This window comes from Malus sylvestris, chromosome 9 (assembly GCF_916048215.2).
Source record: "Malus sylvestris chromosome 9, drMalSylv7.2, whole genome shotgun sequence".
In the NCBI taxonomy this organism is placed as follows: Eukaryota; Viridiplantae; Streptophyta; class Magnoliopsida; order Rosales; family Rosaceae; genus Malus; species Malus sylvestris.
Genome location: NC_062268.1, coordinates 30,104,537 through 30,120,943, shown reverse-complemented (window position 1 = coordinate 30,120,943; position 16,407 = coordinate 30,104,537). Strand labels below are relative to the sequence as shown.

The window sequence follows — 16,407 nt, the reverse complement described above, 5'->3', positions numbered from 1 at the left end:
GATGACAGTTTTCAGCAGAAGGGGGTTTCGCAGATCAATGTTTGTTTTTAGGCCAATTAGTGTGGATTCTGATCATCATTGTTAGACTTTAGACTTGAATGTCAGTTAACTAATAGTCCTCTCTAATGCACAAGCCTCCCACCATCAGGAGTGCTCAAGCGATAACTAGTAAGTACTTAGTATGGCACTAACTAGTAACCATGAGTTTGAGCCCATGCCACAATATTTTTCCCTTCACCGTTTGTGTTTTAGATCTACATTCATATATCATCCTTACAAATATTCGTCCAAATCAGAAAGATATTCAATATCTAATTGTAACAAAGAAATAATTGACAGACACAGTGATTTCCTTTAATCTTTCCTTTTGTTAGCTTTCTTTTTTGCTCTCTATAAATCGAAAAGCAAAGTAAAAGGCTCATAGGAATTTATACAAAAGAAACTAAGATGCAGCTTTCAGTGATAGAGGTGCTGTGGTGCATGATCCTCTGCCACGCCCTAATCAACCACAACGAGTACATAATCATGGACAGCCCTACCATCCCAATCATACAATTCACCAACTTCAACATTGATTAACCGCTGCCCCCACCACCCAATTCACCAAAATTACAAAAATTTGGAGAGAACCCAACAAAATTGAAATTGGAAGCTACGCCAAAGAGGAGGAGGATCGTTTTGATTCAGTTTTGATAATTTTAAGGTTTCCGAATTTTTCGGTTTTGGTGTTGGAACTTGGATGGATTGGTGTTACGGTTGGATATACATGCTCGGCTTCCATGAAAATTTCTGTTTTTTGTATTTTCCTTAATACTTTGCTTATATAAAACGATAATGGAATCCCCAATACCCGAGGTGCTGTGGTGTAGTGGTTATCACGTCAGTTTTACACACTGAAGGTCCCCAGTTCGATCCTGGGCAGCATCATTCTATCTTTAATTTTAATTTTTTGCTCTTTCTATTTATTCGGATCTCTCGTCTTCCATTTTAGAGTCGTCATGGCACTCCAAACTTCACACCAACTTTTGTGCTCATTCTAAAATAGGAGATGCAACAATGTTTTAGATTGGCATTTTATATTTCTTTTTTACCTGAAATCTCTCTCCAACGGCCAACATGTAAATACCATTTCGGCTAGAAAATATCTTAAGGTGGTGGGTCGCGAATTAAGAAGGAAAAGTAAATTAGATTTCAAATTTACATTCACTCTATAAACTAGAGTAGTACTCATTTTTAGGGGTGGGTTCAAAAAACCGAAAACCGAAAAAAACCGAAAACCAAACCAGACCGAGGCCGAAAAAAACCGAACCGAAAAAAAAACCGAACCGAAACTGTCAAACCGAACTGAACCGAATCTGATCAGTTCGGTTTCGGTTTTTGAGGTTCGAAAACCGAACTGAACCGAACCGAACCGATATAAATATTTATTTATTTATTTTCAATATTATAAATAGTTTAGTCATACAATCATAACAAAACATAACCCGTTGCGAAGTTGGTTTCTGTGAAGCTTTTTGATAGGAGCATATTTATGTGATTTAATTGGCTTGTTCTTGTGCGTTTACGTTGTGTTTCTTTAGTTATTTTAGTGTTTAAAGCCATTTTCATTTGTTTATAGGTCTTAATAACAACCTTGGCAAGAAAAGTGCATTTTGGTGCATGTTGGATCAATATTGGGCTCAAATGGATTGCATGCATGAGGATGGACGTTTTGGGCATATGTGTGTGCAAGTGTGTGTGTGTAATTGCAAGGATAAACAATGACAACTCATACACATGCAAAGATGCCCACATGCAAAGTGAAAGACTCTAAGTACAAAGTATGCAAGAAGATGCATTTTGGAGGCCTTTGGAGCATGTTTCGGGCTTGGAATGGATAGCAAATGCATGGGCCAAAGTGGATGGACGAATTTGAGAACTAAAGAGGCCAAGAATGTGAAGAATTAGTGTCCAAAAGATAAAGAATTCAGCCCAAAAATGTCACTCCAAGTTGCACACTCCTTGCCATGCAAAACACATAGAATTCCCTTTGGATTCCCATGCCATGCTTGATCACTCTTGTCCCCTACATAATTTCTGATTTCATGCTTTAATTCATTTAATTATTTCACTTAATTGCTTGATACCTCTTGTTCCCTTCACCCATTAGATTTTAGACAATCTTTACATCCATTACATGCACCAATTGATGCTCCATCATTCACATTTGGAATCCAATGGCATGTGTCACACATGTTGTTGCACCTTTGACCCATTTATTGACACATTTTCACCTCCATTTCCATCTCTATGCAATGTACACAATCATTCATGCTCCCTAGCTACAACACCACTCCATTTTACCCTTCACACTTTGCATCATCACTTCATTTTCACCCTTGGACCATTGCACACCACACACACCAACTTGCCATGCATTTCATCCCTAGCCTAACCTGATTTTCTAAGGTTTTTGGGGCCTATAAATACATGTTTACACCCCTTGGCCAAAGAACAATCCCTCCTAATCCCCGGCCTAGAACGATCCCTACTTACATACTTTACTACATTTGATAAAAAGAGGGTTTAATTTTGTGTGTTAACTTATTTTTCGCATCACTTTTCAAACTGCAAGGCATGGGTTCGAACCCTCATGCCTCCAGGATTTTAGAGAATTTTTTAAGTTTTTTTTGAGAAATCTACAAAACCCTTTTAACCCTAGCCAGCCACAGCAGCCACACCTTTTATTTTTTTTTCATTCTTCTCTTCTCTCTCTCGTGTTAAATTCTTTAACCCTAGGCAGCCACAGCCGCCGCAACACCCTTTAACCCAGTAACCCTCTCTCTCGGTCTTCAACTTCAATCACTCTCTGTGAGAAAATCTTCAAGACCAAGTGCGCTCAGTGCCATACCGTCGACTCGTCGAGAAAGGCACCGGTCACAAGCAGGGTAATTTCATCTTTTCTCCCTTCACTGAACCTTGTTTTTCCTTTTATTTTTTAGCTTTTGATTTCGATTATTTATTGATTTTTGTTTGGATCTGACAATTATAATCCCTTTTTTGCATTTGGTTTTTGGATTTGTGTATTTGGATATTTGTTTCAATTGTTATTTGGATTACTGATTCGATCTCTGCTACGTGCCTCTTTCGAGGTCGTTCCCGTCATCTCACGTCGTCTTGCCCCCGGCTCCGTCTACCGCAGCCTCCAACTCTACCGGAAACTAGTTGAATAACAAGTGTTTCCGTTTACTGAAGATATTGTGTAACGCAGAGTGCAAAGACGAATCTTAATGTGGAGCAAGTTTTCTTTTCGATAGCAAGAGACATAAAGCAACGACTTGCAAATACCGACACTAGGGCTGAGGTATTTCATTTGCTTTCCTGGTTTTGTATTCAAAATATACAATCTACATTTATTTTTTCGAAACTCGCTTGTTCAAGGATTTGAATGACTTTGGTTTTGTTCCGGCGTTGTAGGTTTGGCTGAGTCAAATGGTTATATATACATTGAGGCAAATGGTGGTCTAAATTAGCAGAGGACTTCAGTAAGTTTGACTCCTCATCTTGTTGATCAGTGGATGAATTTTTGTATGACACAGTTATACATACAAATGTCCTTAGCCTTTTGTTTAAGTTCTAAAAGGGTAGGTGGGGGTGAAGTTGGTCATGGGTTCAAATCTTGCTAAAGCATGTGTATATCTGTGTTGATTGGCTACTAGGTTTTGGTAATTTAATTGATGCTTCTATATTTTCTCTTCTTCAAGTTTCATAGTTGCAGTACCTTTGTGAAGTGTTATACAAAGGTTACGGAGTCAAAGTCTTTATTATTATTTTGCTTTTAAGTTTCAAATCTATATGGTTTTATGCCTTTTTAGAGTTGAAGTGTACTCCATGGACTCCTCATGATGAATTTGGGTTTTCCTGTGATGTTTCCTTTCAGCACCCAATAAAAATTTATTTTGGTATGCCCATGTTTTTAGTTTTATCATTTACTTTATGAATCTCTCATGTGGAACTACATGCTTTGTTGGTTGGTTCTATTATATGTTTCAGTCTATATGAACACTGGAAATAATGTTTTTATTGTCATAAAGGTGCAAAATTTGTGATTGTTAATTCATAAGCTGAAGGAAAATTATGTTTGTTTGTGCTCAGGGGTCGTCAAAGGCAGGAAATCGTGATTGGATATCGCGATTCATGGTCTACACCTCTGGTGTTTGTTGGATTGTTGGTTCATGGTCGCCGGAGCTTGCTTCGAAGGCAGCAAGGGAACTAAGCAGCTAGGCTTTCAGTTTTTTTCTTTCTTTTTCGGGCTTAACCCTTGGGTTGGGTTGTTGTGCTGGCCCATTTTTTTGTTTGTGTTTAGTTGTGGGCTTTTGATATGTATGTAAGTTTAATGAAAGTTTACATTTTATAAAAAAAAATAAAAAATAACCGAACCGGACCGAAACCGAACCGAAAAAAACAGAACCGAAAAAAAACCGAACCGTAAAAAACCGAAAAAAAATTGAACCGAACCGAACTGAACCGAAATTTCGGTTCGGTTTCGGTTTTGGCAAAAAACCGAACCGTTTCAAACCGAACCCAGCCCTACTCATTTTATACATCTTGAAAAGGAAAAATTAGATGTAAATGTAGTTCTTTCATATTAAATTTACATCTTTCCGTTAATTAGCAAACAACTTCTCCACATAATCCTATAGAAAGATGCTAAGGGGACTCTCAAAATTGAAATTTTCCATGAACTTTATATCACTTCATTTTTTTTCACAATGTTTTATAATGTTGGCACGAAAATTGATTAAAAAAAATGGTGCTTTTTTTTTGGTAAACAAAAAAAAAAAATGGTGAGATCACACCGTTAAGGTTTGAACAGGTAATGACACAACACTTAATAAAGTGCATTTGCTGAGATCACACCGTCTAGTTTCAAAGGTTAAAATGATATTCACCAACCAACTAGACTTGGGTAATATTGATTGAAAATTCTGGTTAACAATTTGCATGCTCTTCTGGCCCTTAAACATTAGTTGGTGTCATAACTCTCCCTGTGTTTGTGGTAAATTTTATGTCAGTTTAAGGTTGCTTTTGTAAGCCTTGAGTAGGTCTTTAGGATATCTTAAATGAGTTAGTGATATAGGCATGCCATTGTTGGCCAAAACTAACAGATTGATTGATTGTTTGTTTGTTTGTTTCAGGTTGCTTTCTTGCACCACGAGTAATTCACAGTGTTCTAAAAATCAACATGGGTGCTAGGCGATGGAGTGTCGCTGCAATTTAGACCAAATTGTCCGGCCAAATCGGGTAGGAGTTAGGCGCCTGCCTAGACACTCTCTAAGAGGTATAGGCGGCCTAGGCGGTAGTTTTTTTTTTTTTTTCCCGGCATGCTGACTCTCTGGTCTTCGGTTGCTGTTAAGGCGTCACATGTTGCATTTTCAATCATCATTGTATTCTTAGCAGAAAATAGAAGATCTAGAAAGAAGAGGGAGTATGGGAGAAAGAACATTCAGATTGAAAACCTGGAATACATTGGAAGGAAGAGGAAATTAACAGAGCAAAAACAAAATAGAAGCAAAAAACAGCAGCAAAACTGCAAAAAAAAAAAGAAAAAAAGAAAAAAAAAAAAAGAAGCAAAAAACAGCATAAAAAATGCAGCAAAACAGTAGCGAAAAAACATCATAACTATAGAAAAACCTGTACCAAAACTGCAGCAAATGACAACTACTAAAATTAAGACAACATTCAATGCATTAATGGGTTTAAATCCTTACGCATCACATCTACTAAAATTCAACTTGATTACCAATCACAATACTTTACTACAACCTAATTGAAAAGTTAAGTTTGCCATAATACAACTAAAGTTTAAACTTCAAAGTTTCAAACAAAGGTCAATGTCAAAATGCCTTATGGCATTAGTACAACCAAAAAAGTAAATGGTTCATGGAATTCAACAAAATCTTGGTTTTCAACTTACTTTGCATTGTTCAAGTTTCAAACCTTTGCCTTTCCTTATCCTTTTGGACACTTATTCTTTGAAGGTTTAGGAGGCCTTTGAGCTTGTGAAGACCTTGCGCCTTGTAAACGCAAAAGGGGAGGTTCTTGTGAATTAGAACCTTGAGATTGCTTTGGAGCTTATTGTGGTTGTGGATCAAAAGTAAGAGAGGAAATTCTTAAAGCCGATTTGGCCAACTTTACACAATACAAAACATAAAAAATGTAATTGATGTTTAGTTGAAAAAAAAAAAAAAAACGAAGAAAATTCTTTTACTTCAAATGATATACTTACCCGATTCAATACATTCATAGAACTCAATGTGGTCAATCGAATGTGCATCATCCTCCAAAATAATAATGTTTATACCATATTTATGGTCTCATATTTAGATCTCGTATAAATACTTGGGGGACTTAAATGTAATTATGTGATAAAAGAAGGGGTAAATATGTAATAAGTGAGGAGTCCTTATTCTATAAAAGGACCCCTCACCCTCACAATTGAGGGAGGCCAATTCCTAGGCCCTCTTACCCCCTCTCAAAGCTCTCACTCTCAGAGCTCTCTCTCCCTCAGATAAATACATAACCAATGTGGACGTAGCCCAAACCTTGGGGTGAACCACGATACATCTTGTGTCATTTACATTTCTTGCAGATTCAAGGTCGGATTTACATTGTACCAAGACCTCTGGTTTTGTGCATCAACATTTGGCGCCGTCTGTGGGAATCGATACGAAAAGTTGTGTCGGTTCTCTTTCATTTTTTCACCTCCGCCGTGAATCTGCAGAAACCCCTACCAAAACACAGCAGATCTTAATAGGCTGCTCCCATGGTTGCTCCAAAATCATAAACAAAAATCAAAATAACAAAAACCTTCAGATATGGTTCTGCTTCGCCTCCCAAGAACCCACATATCCCTCTCCACCCATCTCTCTCCTTTACTCGAAGCCCGCCACTATTCCAAAGCCAAAAAAGAAAGGCAAACGCAAAGGCTAAGCCCAAGGAAGCAGGTGTTTTGACCAAGCCCAATTCCACCTTTTTTCACTAATCTTGCTACCACTCAGGACTCATGGAGGATTCAAGCAACTCTGGCCACGCAGCTCGGCCTTAAGACCACCTACATCGAAAAGTGAGGTGCTCTCGGCGACACCTGCCTCAACGTTGGGTGCATACCCTCTAAGGCACTTCTTTATTCCTCTCACATGTACTATGAAGCTAAGCATGCATTTTCGCACCACGGAGTGAAGTTCTCCAATGTCGAAATAGATTTACCTGCCATGATGTCCCAGAAAGACAAAGTTGTTTCTAATCTTACACGAGGAATTGAAGAGCTGTTCAAGAAGAACAAGGTCACTTATGTTAAAGGTTATGGAAAGTTCATCTCCCCGTCTGAAATTTCAGTGGACACCATTGATGGCCAAAATACAGTTGTGAAGGAAAGAATATCATAATTGCCACAGGTTCTGATGTCAAGTTTTTACCCGGAATTACCATTGATGAGAAGAAGCTTGTGGTGGTTGGAGCTAGATATATCGGCCTAGAGATGGGCTCGGTGTGGGGCAGACTTGGTTTTGAGGTAACTGTTGTTGAGTTTGGTCCTGATATCGTCCCATCAATGGACTCAGAAATCTGCAAGCAATTTCAGCGTCCCCTTGAGAAGCTCGTGTTGCAGGCACCGGTTCTGAATACTCTACGGAAGCGAGCATCGCTGTAGTTTTTGAGGTAACTGTTGTTGAGTACCTAGCCCGACTGATACAGTTCATCATAATTGCTACAGTTTTTTAGAGAGACGGTCAGGCTCATATCATTGGAAGCGAGCGTCGCGAAAGAAGCAGATCAAGGTTCTGCATACTCTACGGTGAAACACATCAACCCCACAGCTCCCTCCACTCTGGGTTTATCATCCGCCGACTCATCAGAGTCCGAGTCACGAAATCACCTCGGCTGGAGTTTGCTTGGCTTCCCAAAGCTTTGAAAGTTGCAGGAAAAGTCAGTGGGAACAAAGTGAAAAAGAGAAAAAGAAAATAGTAAAGCAGAAAGTAAACAAAAGGCAAAACCAGATAATATTAATGGGGTACATAGTGGGGTGGTGCAGTCCACAACCATGATGATGATGGGCCAACAAACCAGCTTCTTCGAATTCAGATTTGACAGCAGTTGCATGTGCATGGTCATGGTGCTGTAGCAGATAATATTAATAGGATGCATGGTGGGGTGGTGCAGTCCACAACCATGATGATGATAGGCCAACAAAGCCAGCTCACTCGAATTCAGATCTGACAACAGCTGTTGCTTCCAGTCTCTCAAAAACCATCCAAGCCAACGAACGCTACCAACAGAAGCAACCCAGTACGCAGTAGGCACAGTACGCACCAACGATCTGCAACTGTCGAAACCATAATTTTTAAAGATGTAATTTATTTTTCTTATCTTTCGGAGATATCTGTATAAACCCCATCAGAGGGTAATAATAATACTAAAAATAAAAAAAATAAAAAAAAAAGCAAAGCCCAAAACAAATGGACTGGCATGTTGTGGAGGGCGAAGGCCCATAAGCCCAAAATAGCACCAACCAGGTCATCAGAAGTACGCCCAGTACTCCACAATTATTTGGCAACCCGCCGCTATTACCACTAACCAGGTGACCAAAAGTACGCCCAGTACTCCAAAATTATTCGGTAACCCGCCGCTATTACCACCAACCAGGTGATGAGATGTGTAACCCGTACTCTAATTTGGCAACTAGCCATTCATGCCACCAACCAGGTGATCAAAAGTACGCCCAGTACTTCATATTATACATGAGCATTACTCATATCAATCATACATAAACATTCATGAGCATCACTCATATCAATCATACATAAACATTCATGAGCATCACTCATGTCAACATTCATGAGCATCACTCATGTTAACATCCATGAGCATCACTCATGTTAACATCCATAAGCATCACTCATGTCAATCAGCTTCAAAAGCTTCATTTACAAAAGCTCTAGCTTCAAAAGCTTCATTTACAGAGCTACAACTTCAAAAGCTTCATTTACAAAAGCTCTAGCTTCAAAAGCTTCATTTACAGAGCTCCAGCTTCAAAGCTTCACTTACAAAGCTTCAGTGTAAGGTATACAAATACCGCCTCCGAACAACCGTCACTTCGGCCCATACATGGATTCAATTTGAAATCTCCAGCCAACAGACTCTATTGACCGAAGACTTGGGGGACTACATTATGTACCATATATTGGGCCTCAATTAGGCCTCATGAAAAATACTTGGGGGACTTAGCTCATCACTTATGTATTGAGGAGCGAGCCCTTATTTTATAAAAAGGACTCCCTCACCGTCATTAGAGAGCATCAACTCTAGCACATTATTCATGTATTGAGGAGTGAACCCTTATTTTATAAAAGGGACTCCCTCACCACCATTAGAGAGCATCGCCGCCTACTGAGCAACCGCCTCGCCATGAGCATCAAATCTAGCCCATCATTTATGTATTGATGAACGAGCCCTTATTCTATAAAAGGGACTCCCTCACCATCATTAGAGAGACCTTCAAACGCCGCAAGCCGAGCCAACCAAGGTAACATAAGCCACGAGCCGAGCAGCTAAGTAGCGTGTGCTACTTCTAGTTGAGCGACATTTTAGATTGAGCACTGCCTCATATCGAGCATCAGTTCAAGATAGAATCTAGTTACTTCGGCCCACACATGGACTGAATTTCAAGTTTCCAGCCAAAAAACTCTCTTGACTGAAGACTTGGGGGACTACTGTTTATACCATATTTAGATCTCGTATAAATACTTAGGGGACTTAAATGTAATTATGTGATAAAGGAAGGGGTAAATATGTAATAAGTGAGGAGTCCTTATTCTATAAAAGGACCCCTCACCCTCACAATTGAGGGAGGCCAATTCCTAGGCCCTCTTACCCCCTCTCAAAGCTCTCACTCTCAGAGCTCTCTCTCCCTCAGATAAATACATAACCAGTGTGGATGTAGCCCAAACCTTGGGGTGAACCACGATACATCTTGTGTCATTTACATTTCTTGCAGATTCAAGGTCGGATTTACGTTGTACCAAGACCTCCGGTTTTGTGCATCAACAAATAATAATATCACCCCTCAACCAATTTGGCATGTATATCAAGGCCTCCATCGATTTAGGAGTTAAAGAAGTCCTAAAATCCAAAATCACTCGACCATCGGTGCTTAAACCATTTTCTGATGCCACGGTCGAAACTTGAATTGCAAGAATATCTTTTGCAATTATGGCCAAGATATGATACTTGTTACCATTCACTTTCCATCATAGGAGAATGTTAAAATACCTTGTGGACTCCTCTTTTATAATTTGTACCAAGGGATCAAACAAATAAGAATCCACCTCATCTCCCACCATTCTCATCACTATCTTCAACAAAATGCATACATTCATCAATAAGATCATCTTCCGTCATAGCCACATTAGATGAGGTAGAAGAAGGTTATGCTTGTAAATTTTCCGATTTCTTCATATATTTTCCACCTTCAACATTAGGAGCATATTCATCATAAAGGGCATGCAATAGACTTTTTATTTCTTCACTTTTCAATTATGCCTCAATGTCAGAAAGTTTCTTTTTAAAGAGTTGTGTGACATGCCTCAACTTGAACCTCAGATCTAAAATAAGTCCAATCACAATAAGAGGGTTCAATTTATGTTATGAGTCAAAATATTTTTCATATTTTGATCTCATATCGGATGTCATTGCCTTCAATAATTGCTCCGATGGTAAACCCACTTGCATGTTGGCTTGGGTTTCCAAGTTATTGATGGTGGTCTCCACTTTTATAACATCATGGAGGCCGATATGAACCGTGGGATGTGTGGAAGCACTCACCTTCAAAGTCACATCATAGAACACCTATAAAAGCTTGACAAAAACCTCCATCTTGGACCAATCTTTTTCCGTTGGTAGTTCAGCCCTTTTCCTCCCCTTAGTTTGGCAAACAATAATCACACTATCTTCATCTTTTTCATCTTCAACTTCCTTAAAGTAAGCCAATAAGGGATTTTCTTCATCCTCTGCCATTGTAGCAAAGGCCTTCTTAAATTTCAAGGCTACATCCAACATAACAAATGAAGAATTCCACCGAGTAGGGCAATCAAGGCAAACCATTGCTTTGCACGTCAATTTCACCCCATTCACGACTTGCCTAAAAAGCTCCAATCTTTGTGGAGAGCTCCTTACGAACCTCACGCAATTTCTTATAGCTAAAAGACCATTATTTAGCTTCTTCATCCCATGACTCACAATTATGTTGGCTATGTGAGCGATGTATCTCACATGTAAATACTTGCCACCTAGAATAGCTTGTGAATTTTCCCACTTATTCATTTTCATCATAAGTTGATCCAAAGCAACTTTATTTACTGAAGCATTGTCCACTGTAATTGTCATAACTTCGTCTATCCCTCATTCCAACAAGCAACTTTAAGTTAACTTTGCAATTGTGGTTCCGTAGTGGTTAGGAATAACACAAAAGTTTATGATCCTCTTGTGCATATTCCATTCATGATCAATAAAATGTGCAGTAAGAACCATATAATTGGTGTTTTGTGTGCTTGTCCAAGTATCAGTAGTGAGACAAATTCTATCAACACTTAAGGTTTTCTTCAAATAAGCCTTCGATTCATTACACATGTTGAGAAACGTTCTCGCAAGAATTCTTCTAGAAGACACTTTAAACAATGGAATACCAACATCACAAAGCTGAAACCCCATCTTATCAACGGTACTAAATGGCATCTCATCTATGACTACCATCTTGACACATGCTTCTAAAACACTCTCTTGTGAAAATCCAACAACAACCAGATCGTTACCTTTACTTTTATCCCCAACCAAAACTTTTTGCTTTTTACTTCTATTCCCTTGGTAAAATTTACAATATCTTTGAATGTGGTGTCTCATGCTTATGGTGCCATTAACTCTTGGTTCAGCTGCATAATCACCCACACCGCTCTGTTTTGGGCAATAATTATATTTAGCTCTCCTAAGTTTTACTTCAGCCAAATATTTCTCCCCCTTTTCATTGATTTTCAGCTTTTTTTTTCGTCACATAATATGTTGTAAAATGATCCCAAACCCAGCTACGTTTTCTTGAATTAGAGTTACTTTTTCATCTTCGCCCTCATATTCTTCGCCGTCATTTTCAGGGTTACCTCAACGTCTATTTCATTTTCCGAGTCAAATTCTATTGCCTCTTCCTCTGGCTTCTCAGGGGAGTCCCCCATAGAAGAGTGACCAATCCAACTATGCTTGCTGGTTTCTTCATATCTTGACTGAAATAAAATACGAAATGTTCATTATCTTAAATGAATGGAATACACAGAATCTCAAATATTGCTGAAGAAAACAAATTAAAAAATGAGCCCCTCTGAACAAAAAAACCAAATTAAGCCTCTCTGACCATATGCAATGGATGTCAGAGATAGATAGAAATACCTTAGCACCATTACAAGCTAAACCATACAAAATGAGAGAAGCAGGTGAGAACGAAAGAGATTCAAATCATTACCAGCTAAACCTTACAAAATATACAGAAAAAGCTCTAACAAAATGAACTTATAAACAACATATGGGCTTGCTACTCACGCATAGTTAGTCTGAAACAATTGGTTCGAGGATAAATACCAACAAATAAAGGATGGATTTCCAGATTACTATTGAACATTAGAGTTGACTTAATCCTTCTGCACATGAATCATGTTTGGTAATGAGCACGGAGAAACATTTCACTAGATAATTCAATACCACATGGCCATCAATATTATGAAGAAACAACCTACTATATGAAACTCATCTAGCCGACTGACAATGTGGACTGCATATTCAATCAAGAGGCCTAAAGACCCCGTACAGTGCAAACGACCGGGCCACCTTGAGGATGAACCCTACAAGTGTCAGCACTTACAACACACTTATCAATTATAATCATTGACTATTCATAGCTACTGCAATAACATGACTCAAATCACACTCGCAGGAAAACAAGATTGTGACAATGGCATGCCGAGTAAGTTTCAATCACTCATCAAACACCAACCTAAAATGATCATGAAACCCTTTTCGTTCAATGTTCTTAAATCCTCAGTTTCCACAAGAAGAAACTTCTAATAAAGTGGGTTTCAAATAGCACAATGTATACCACACACATAGCAACACAAACGATAGAAAGAATGGTAGTAAGGATCCACATTGAAAATGTCGAACACTAGCAAGGATACATGCATACAAGCCAACGCAACATGACAACTAGTAGTTACAAATTGCCATTAAAAACACTCCTATTTCTCTACATCCAAAGAGAAGCAGGTGAAATTGAAAACAATGGAGGGTGGTTCCTAAAGAAATTAATAATTTAGAACTTAAATTGATACTTGGGTGTTTCCTAATCTAGGTCCCCTTTTGATTCACAAACCTCATCCCTAAAATTAATCATAAACCTTAACCCAGTTCCCCTTTTGAATCTTTGATTCAAATGAACCCTAACTCTAAAATTAATTTAATTAAAAATTCTTAACTAAACTAATACAAGTTCTAAGTTCTTACCATATTAGCTAGAACGAAGAGCAGGTGATTGGCTTGTGGATGAAGGGGATATGGGGATGCAAGCAGTAAGGTCGAAGACATGCAAGCAGCCAGGTCGCAAAGATGCAAGCACCAAGGGCACTGATGTCAACTGTGGAAAAGATGAAGATGAGTTTTGAAAGAGAGAGACAGACAGATGAATATGGTGACTCAAATAGTGTAGTTAAACTAATTAAAAGTTAAAACATAACATTCAAAATATATGGTGCGGTTTCGATTTCGGTTTCGGTGCGGTTTTGAAAACCCAAAACTGAAACCAAACCGTTTTCTTTGCCACGGTTTGGTTTTGAAACCGCAACTGTTTCAATACCACAAAACCAAACTGTTCGGTGCGGTTTGGTTCGATTCTTGTTTCAGTTTTAGTTTTCGATTCCGAGCGCCCACCCCTGGTCACTACACCAAACTATCTACTTAAAACTCTAATATCACAAGTACTTTTTTTTTTTTTCAAATAACATATTTTTCATGTTAATTTTTCTAATATATAATTAATTTATAATAATTTACTTAAATCCGTCTAGCCCGCCTAGGAGTTAGGCCCTAATCCGCCGCCTAACTAGCGCCTAGTGTCTTTTGGAACCTTGGTAATTCAACTTCATTATCGAAAGGATATGTTAAGTTCCTTTTTATGCTTGGTTTATATTTTCTTTATGTTGATGCCAAGGGAAAACCACAAATTGATCAAATTGTATTCAAGTCAGTTTGCAATTCTCATGTAAATGTAAAGACAAAAAGTGAGACAAATTAGCTTGGAAAGTAAAGTCTTACAAGCAATGAAATGTAAAGGCAAGTTAACTATTTAATCAATAGAATAAAAACTTGCATAAAAGTTAATAACTTGAAGATAAATGATAAATACAAGCAATCAGGTAAGATTTAAACCTATTCAGGGAAGACTGATCCCCAGTCAGGGAAGTTCTTGCAAGTACATGATGTGTTTGAGAAAGGAAATTCAATACAAGAAATCGATACTACAAGGAAGGTAGCAAAGCTATAAATATAAAGAGTGTTTGAACTACAAAATGAATATATGAAAAGTAGGCTTCCAGAGCTTTGAAGTCTTTTTGTATGTTGGGTTGAGTTTCCCTTTCTGCTGCCTTTTATAGAATCGCTTCTTTCTTCTAGAGTACCTTTCTCTTTCAATTCATTCCCCAATCCAAGTGGTTGATGTGATTACTTCAAGGGATGAGTTTTTACTTGGATATTGAGCTTTTATTCCCTTGAAACTATGAACTTACCACTAGAAAGTACTTTTCCTCTAAAATTCAACTAAGCAATCTTCCTTATGTGTGAAAGAGAGTTTTTGCCACCCACAATTTCCACGTCATAAAGTACTTTTAAATTATGGATCTTGCACTTTTCATTTGTTCTATAATTAAATACCCATCAAGCTTTCATAGTGATTTCAGTGTGTTGGGCCTTGGACAATCTATTTTAATTCTAAAGAGAAATGATAGAATTTTATTAGAACCATAGGAGGAATTGAAAGAATATTTTGGCAAAACTAAGATTATTTGAGCAACATACATAGAGCTATTAACAATTGAAAGGCAGAAGCATATTCATATGCACTCAAAACAAATCTTAACCATAAGTTCAAAGCCTAGTTGTGTGGTGAACCATGACTCAACTCATATTCACAAAAAGCGTTGAGAATTCATTATATCTTTGTCTATTCATCTTTGCATAGACGAAGGCTAATCACCCAAGAGAGAGCCTTCATTCATTTGGCCCTTGACACCCTAGACTTGGATGAGGAATAGAATCTCCAAAGTTCCCAAAAGAGGGTACCTCTAATTTCTCCACATATAAAGAGATGTAAAGAGAAGACGAGTGAGCAAGGGAGGGGAAAGTGCTAGTGTTCTTCTGCCTTGGTGGTCGACCTCTTAGAGAGGAGAGAGTTGTGTTTCAGTTTCCCTTACAAAACCAGAAATGAGAAAAGTTAGAGCAACTCCACTGTGGGCAATATCCATTGCCTCCCTCCCTCCCCCAAAAAAACACTCTAGCCCAGTTGGGCAATTGGGCTCAAGGCGAGCCTGAGGAAGAAGTCAAGCAAAAGTCCAAGGCTCGAGCGCTTAAGTGAATGTGACAAAAGGCTGACATCAGCCACGTTATATAAAAAAAAATATTTGTTTCTTCATGCACGTGGACAAAACTCACACGTAAGGGCACGTCTCCGACAATGTTTCAGAAGGTAGGGCCCGCGTAGCAGCCCACTCAGTTATCGTTGCGTTGGAGCGACGTAGCTGCTTTTAGGTCGTTGGATTTCCAACGGCTATATTTTGTGAGCCATTAGATTTCCAAAAGTAAAAAAAAATTCCAAATCTCCCTCAACGGCCAGATGATGTGGCACAATCTGGACCGTTTGATTGTCATATCAACAGTCCACGTTTTCGGCTTTAAAAATTAAAAGAAAAATCATAAATGTTACCGTTGGGCCACGTTGCCATGTGTCACAATCTGAACTATTGGATTTCAATTTTTTTTTTATAATCCAATGCTCCAGATTAATTAAGTTAATAAAAAATTTAAAAAATATATTAAACATTAATTAAAAATCTTAAAAAAAATCAATTTTTTTTTTCTATAAATACCTTACCATTGTCTTCCAAACAATGCTTGGCCACTCAAAAATGAGTAGGAACTCCTACTCAAAATTCTTCGTATTCGAATAACAGAGCTTTGTACTTATGATCAGAACTGTTCATATTATAAATCACATTGTAACGATCATTTCTGTAAAAAATGAAGAAAAACTAAGGTCGTTTAGTTAATCTATTTTAGCAAATACAT

At 38.2% G+C, this 16,407-nt stretch overlaps 1 protein-coding gene, 1 long non-coding RNA gene and 1 other non-coding gene across 3 annotated transcripts; 1 reads left to right on the top strand and 2 right to left on the bottom strand.

Annotated features, from left to right (window-relative positions):
- Positions 1-854: 854 nt before the first annotated feature.
- Positions 855-927, top strand: TRNAV-UAC (transfer RNA valine (anticodon UAC)). Its single transcript has one exon. It is a non-coding gene; the product is annotated as a tRNA-Val (tRNA).
- A 5,307-nt stretch (positions 928-6,234) lies between these two features.
- Positions 6,235-7,965, bottom strand: LOC126583876 (uncharacterized). Its single transcript, XR_007609875.1, has 2 exons — positions 7,458-7,965; positions 6,235-7,307 (listed from the first exon to the last, which is right to left on the bottom strand). It is a non-coding gene; the product is annotated as an uncharacterized LOC126583876 (long non-coding RNA).
- A 2,919-nt stretch (positions 7,966-10,884) lies between these two features.
- LOC126633950 (zinc finger BED domain-containing protein RICESLEEPER 2-like) lies at positions 10,885-11,421 on the bottom strand. The gene has a single exon (XM_050304465.1). It carries the CDS (start codon positions 11,419-11,421, stop codon positions 10,885-10,887), a length of 537 nt encoding a protein of 178 aa, XP_050160422.1.
- Between the last annotated feature and the right edge of the window lie 4,986 nt (positions 11,422-16,407).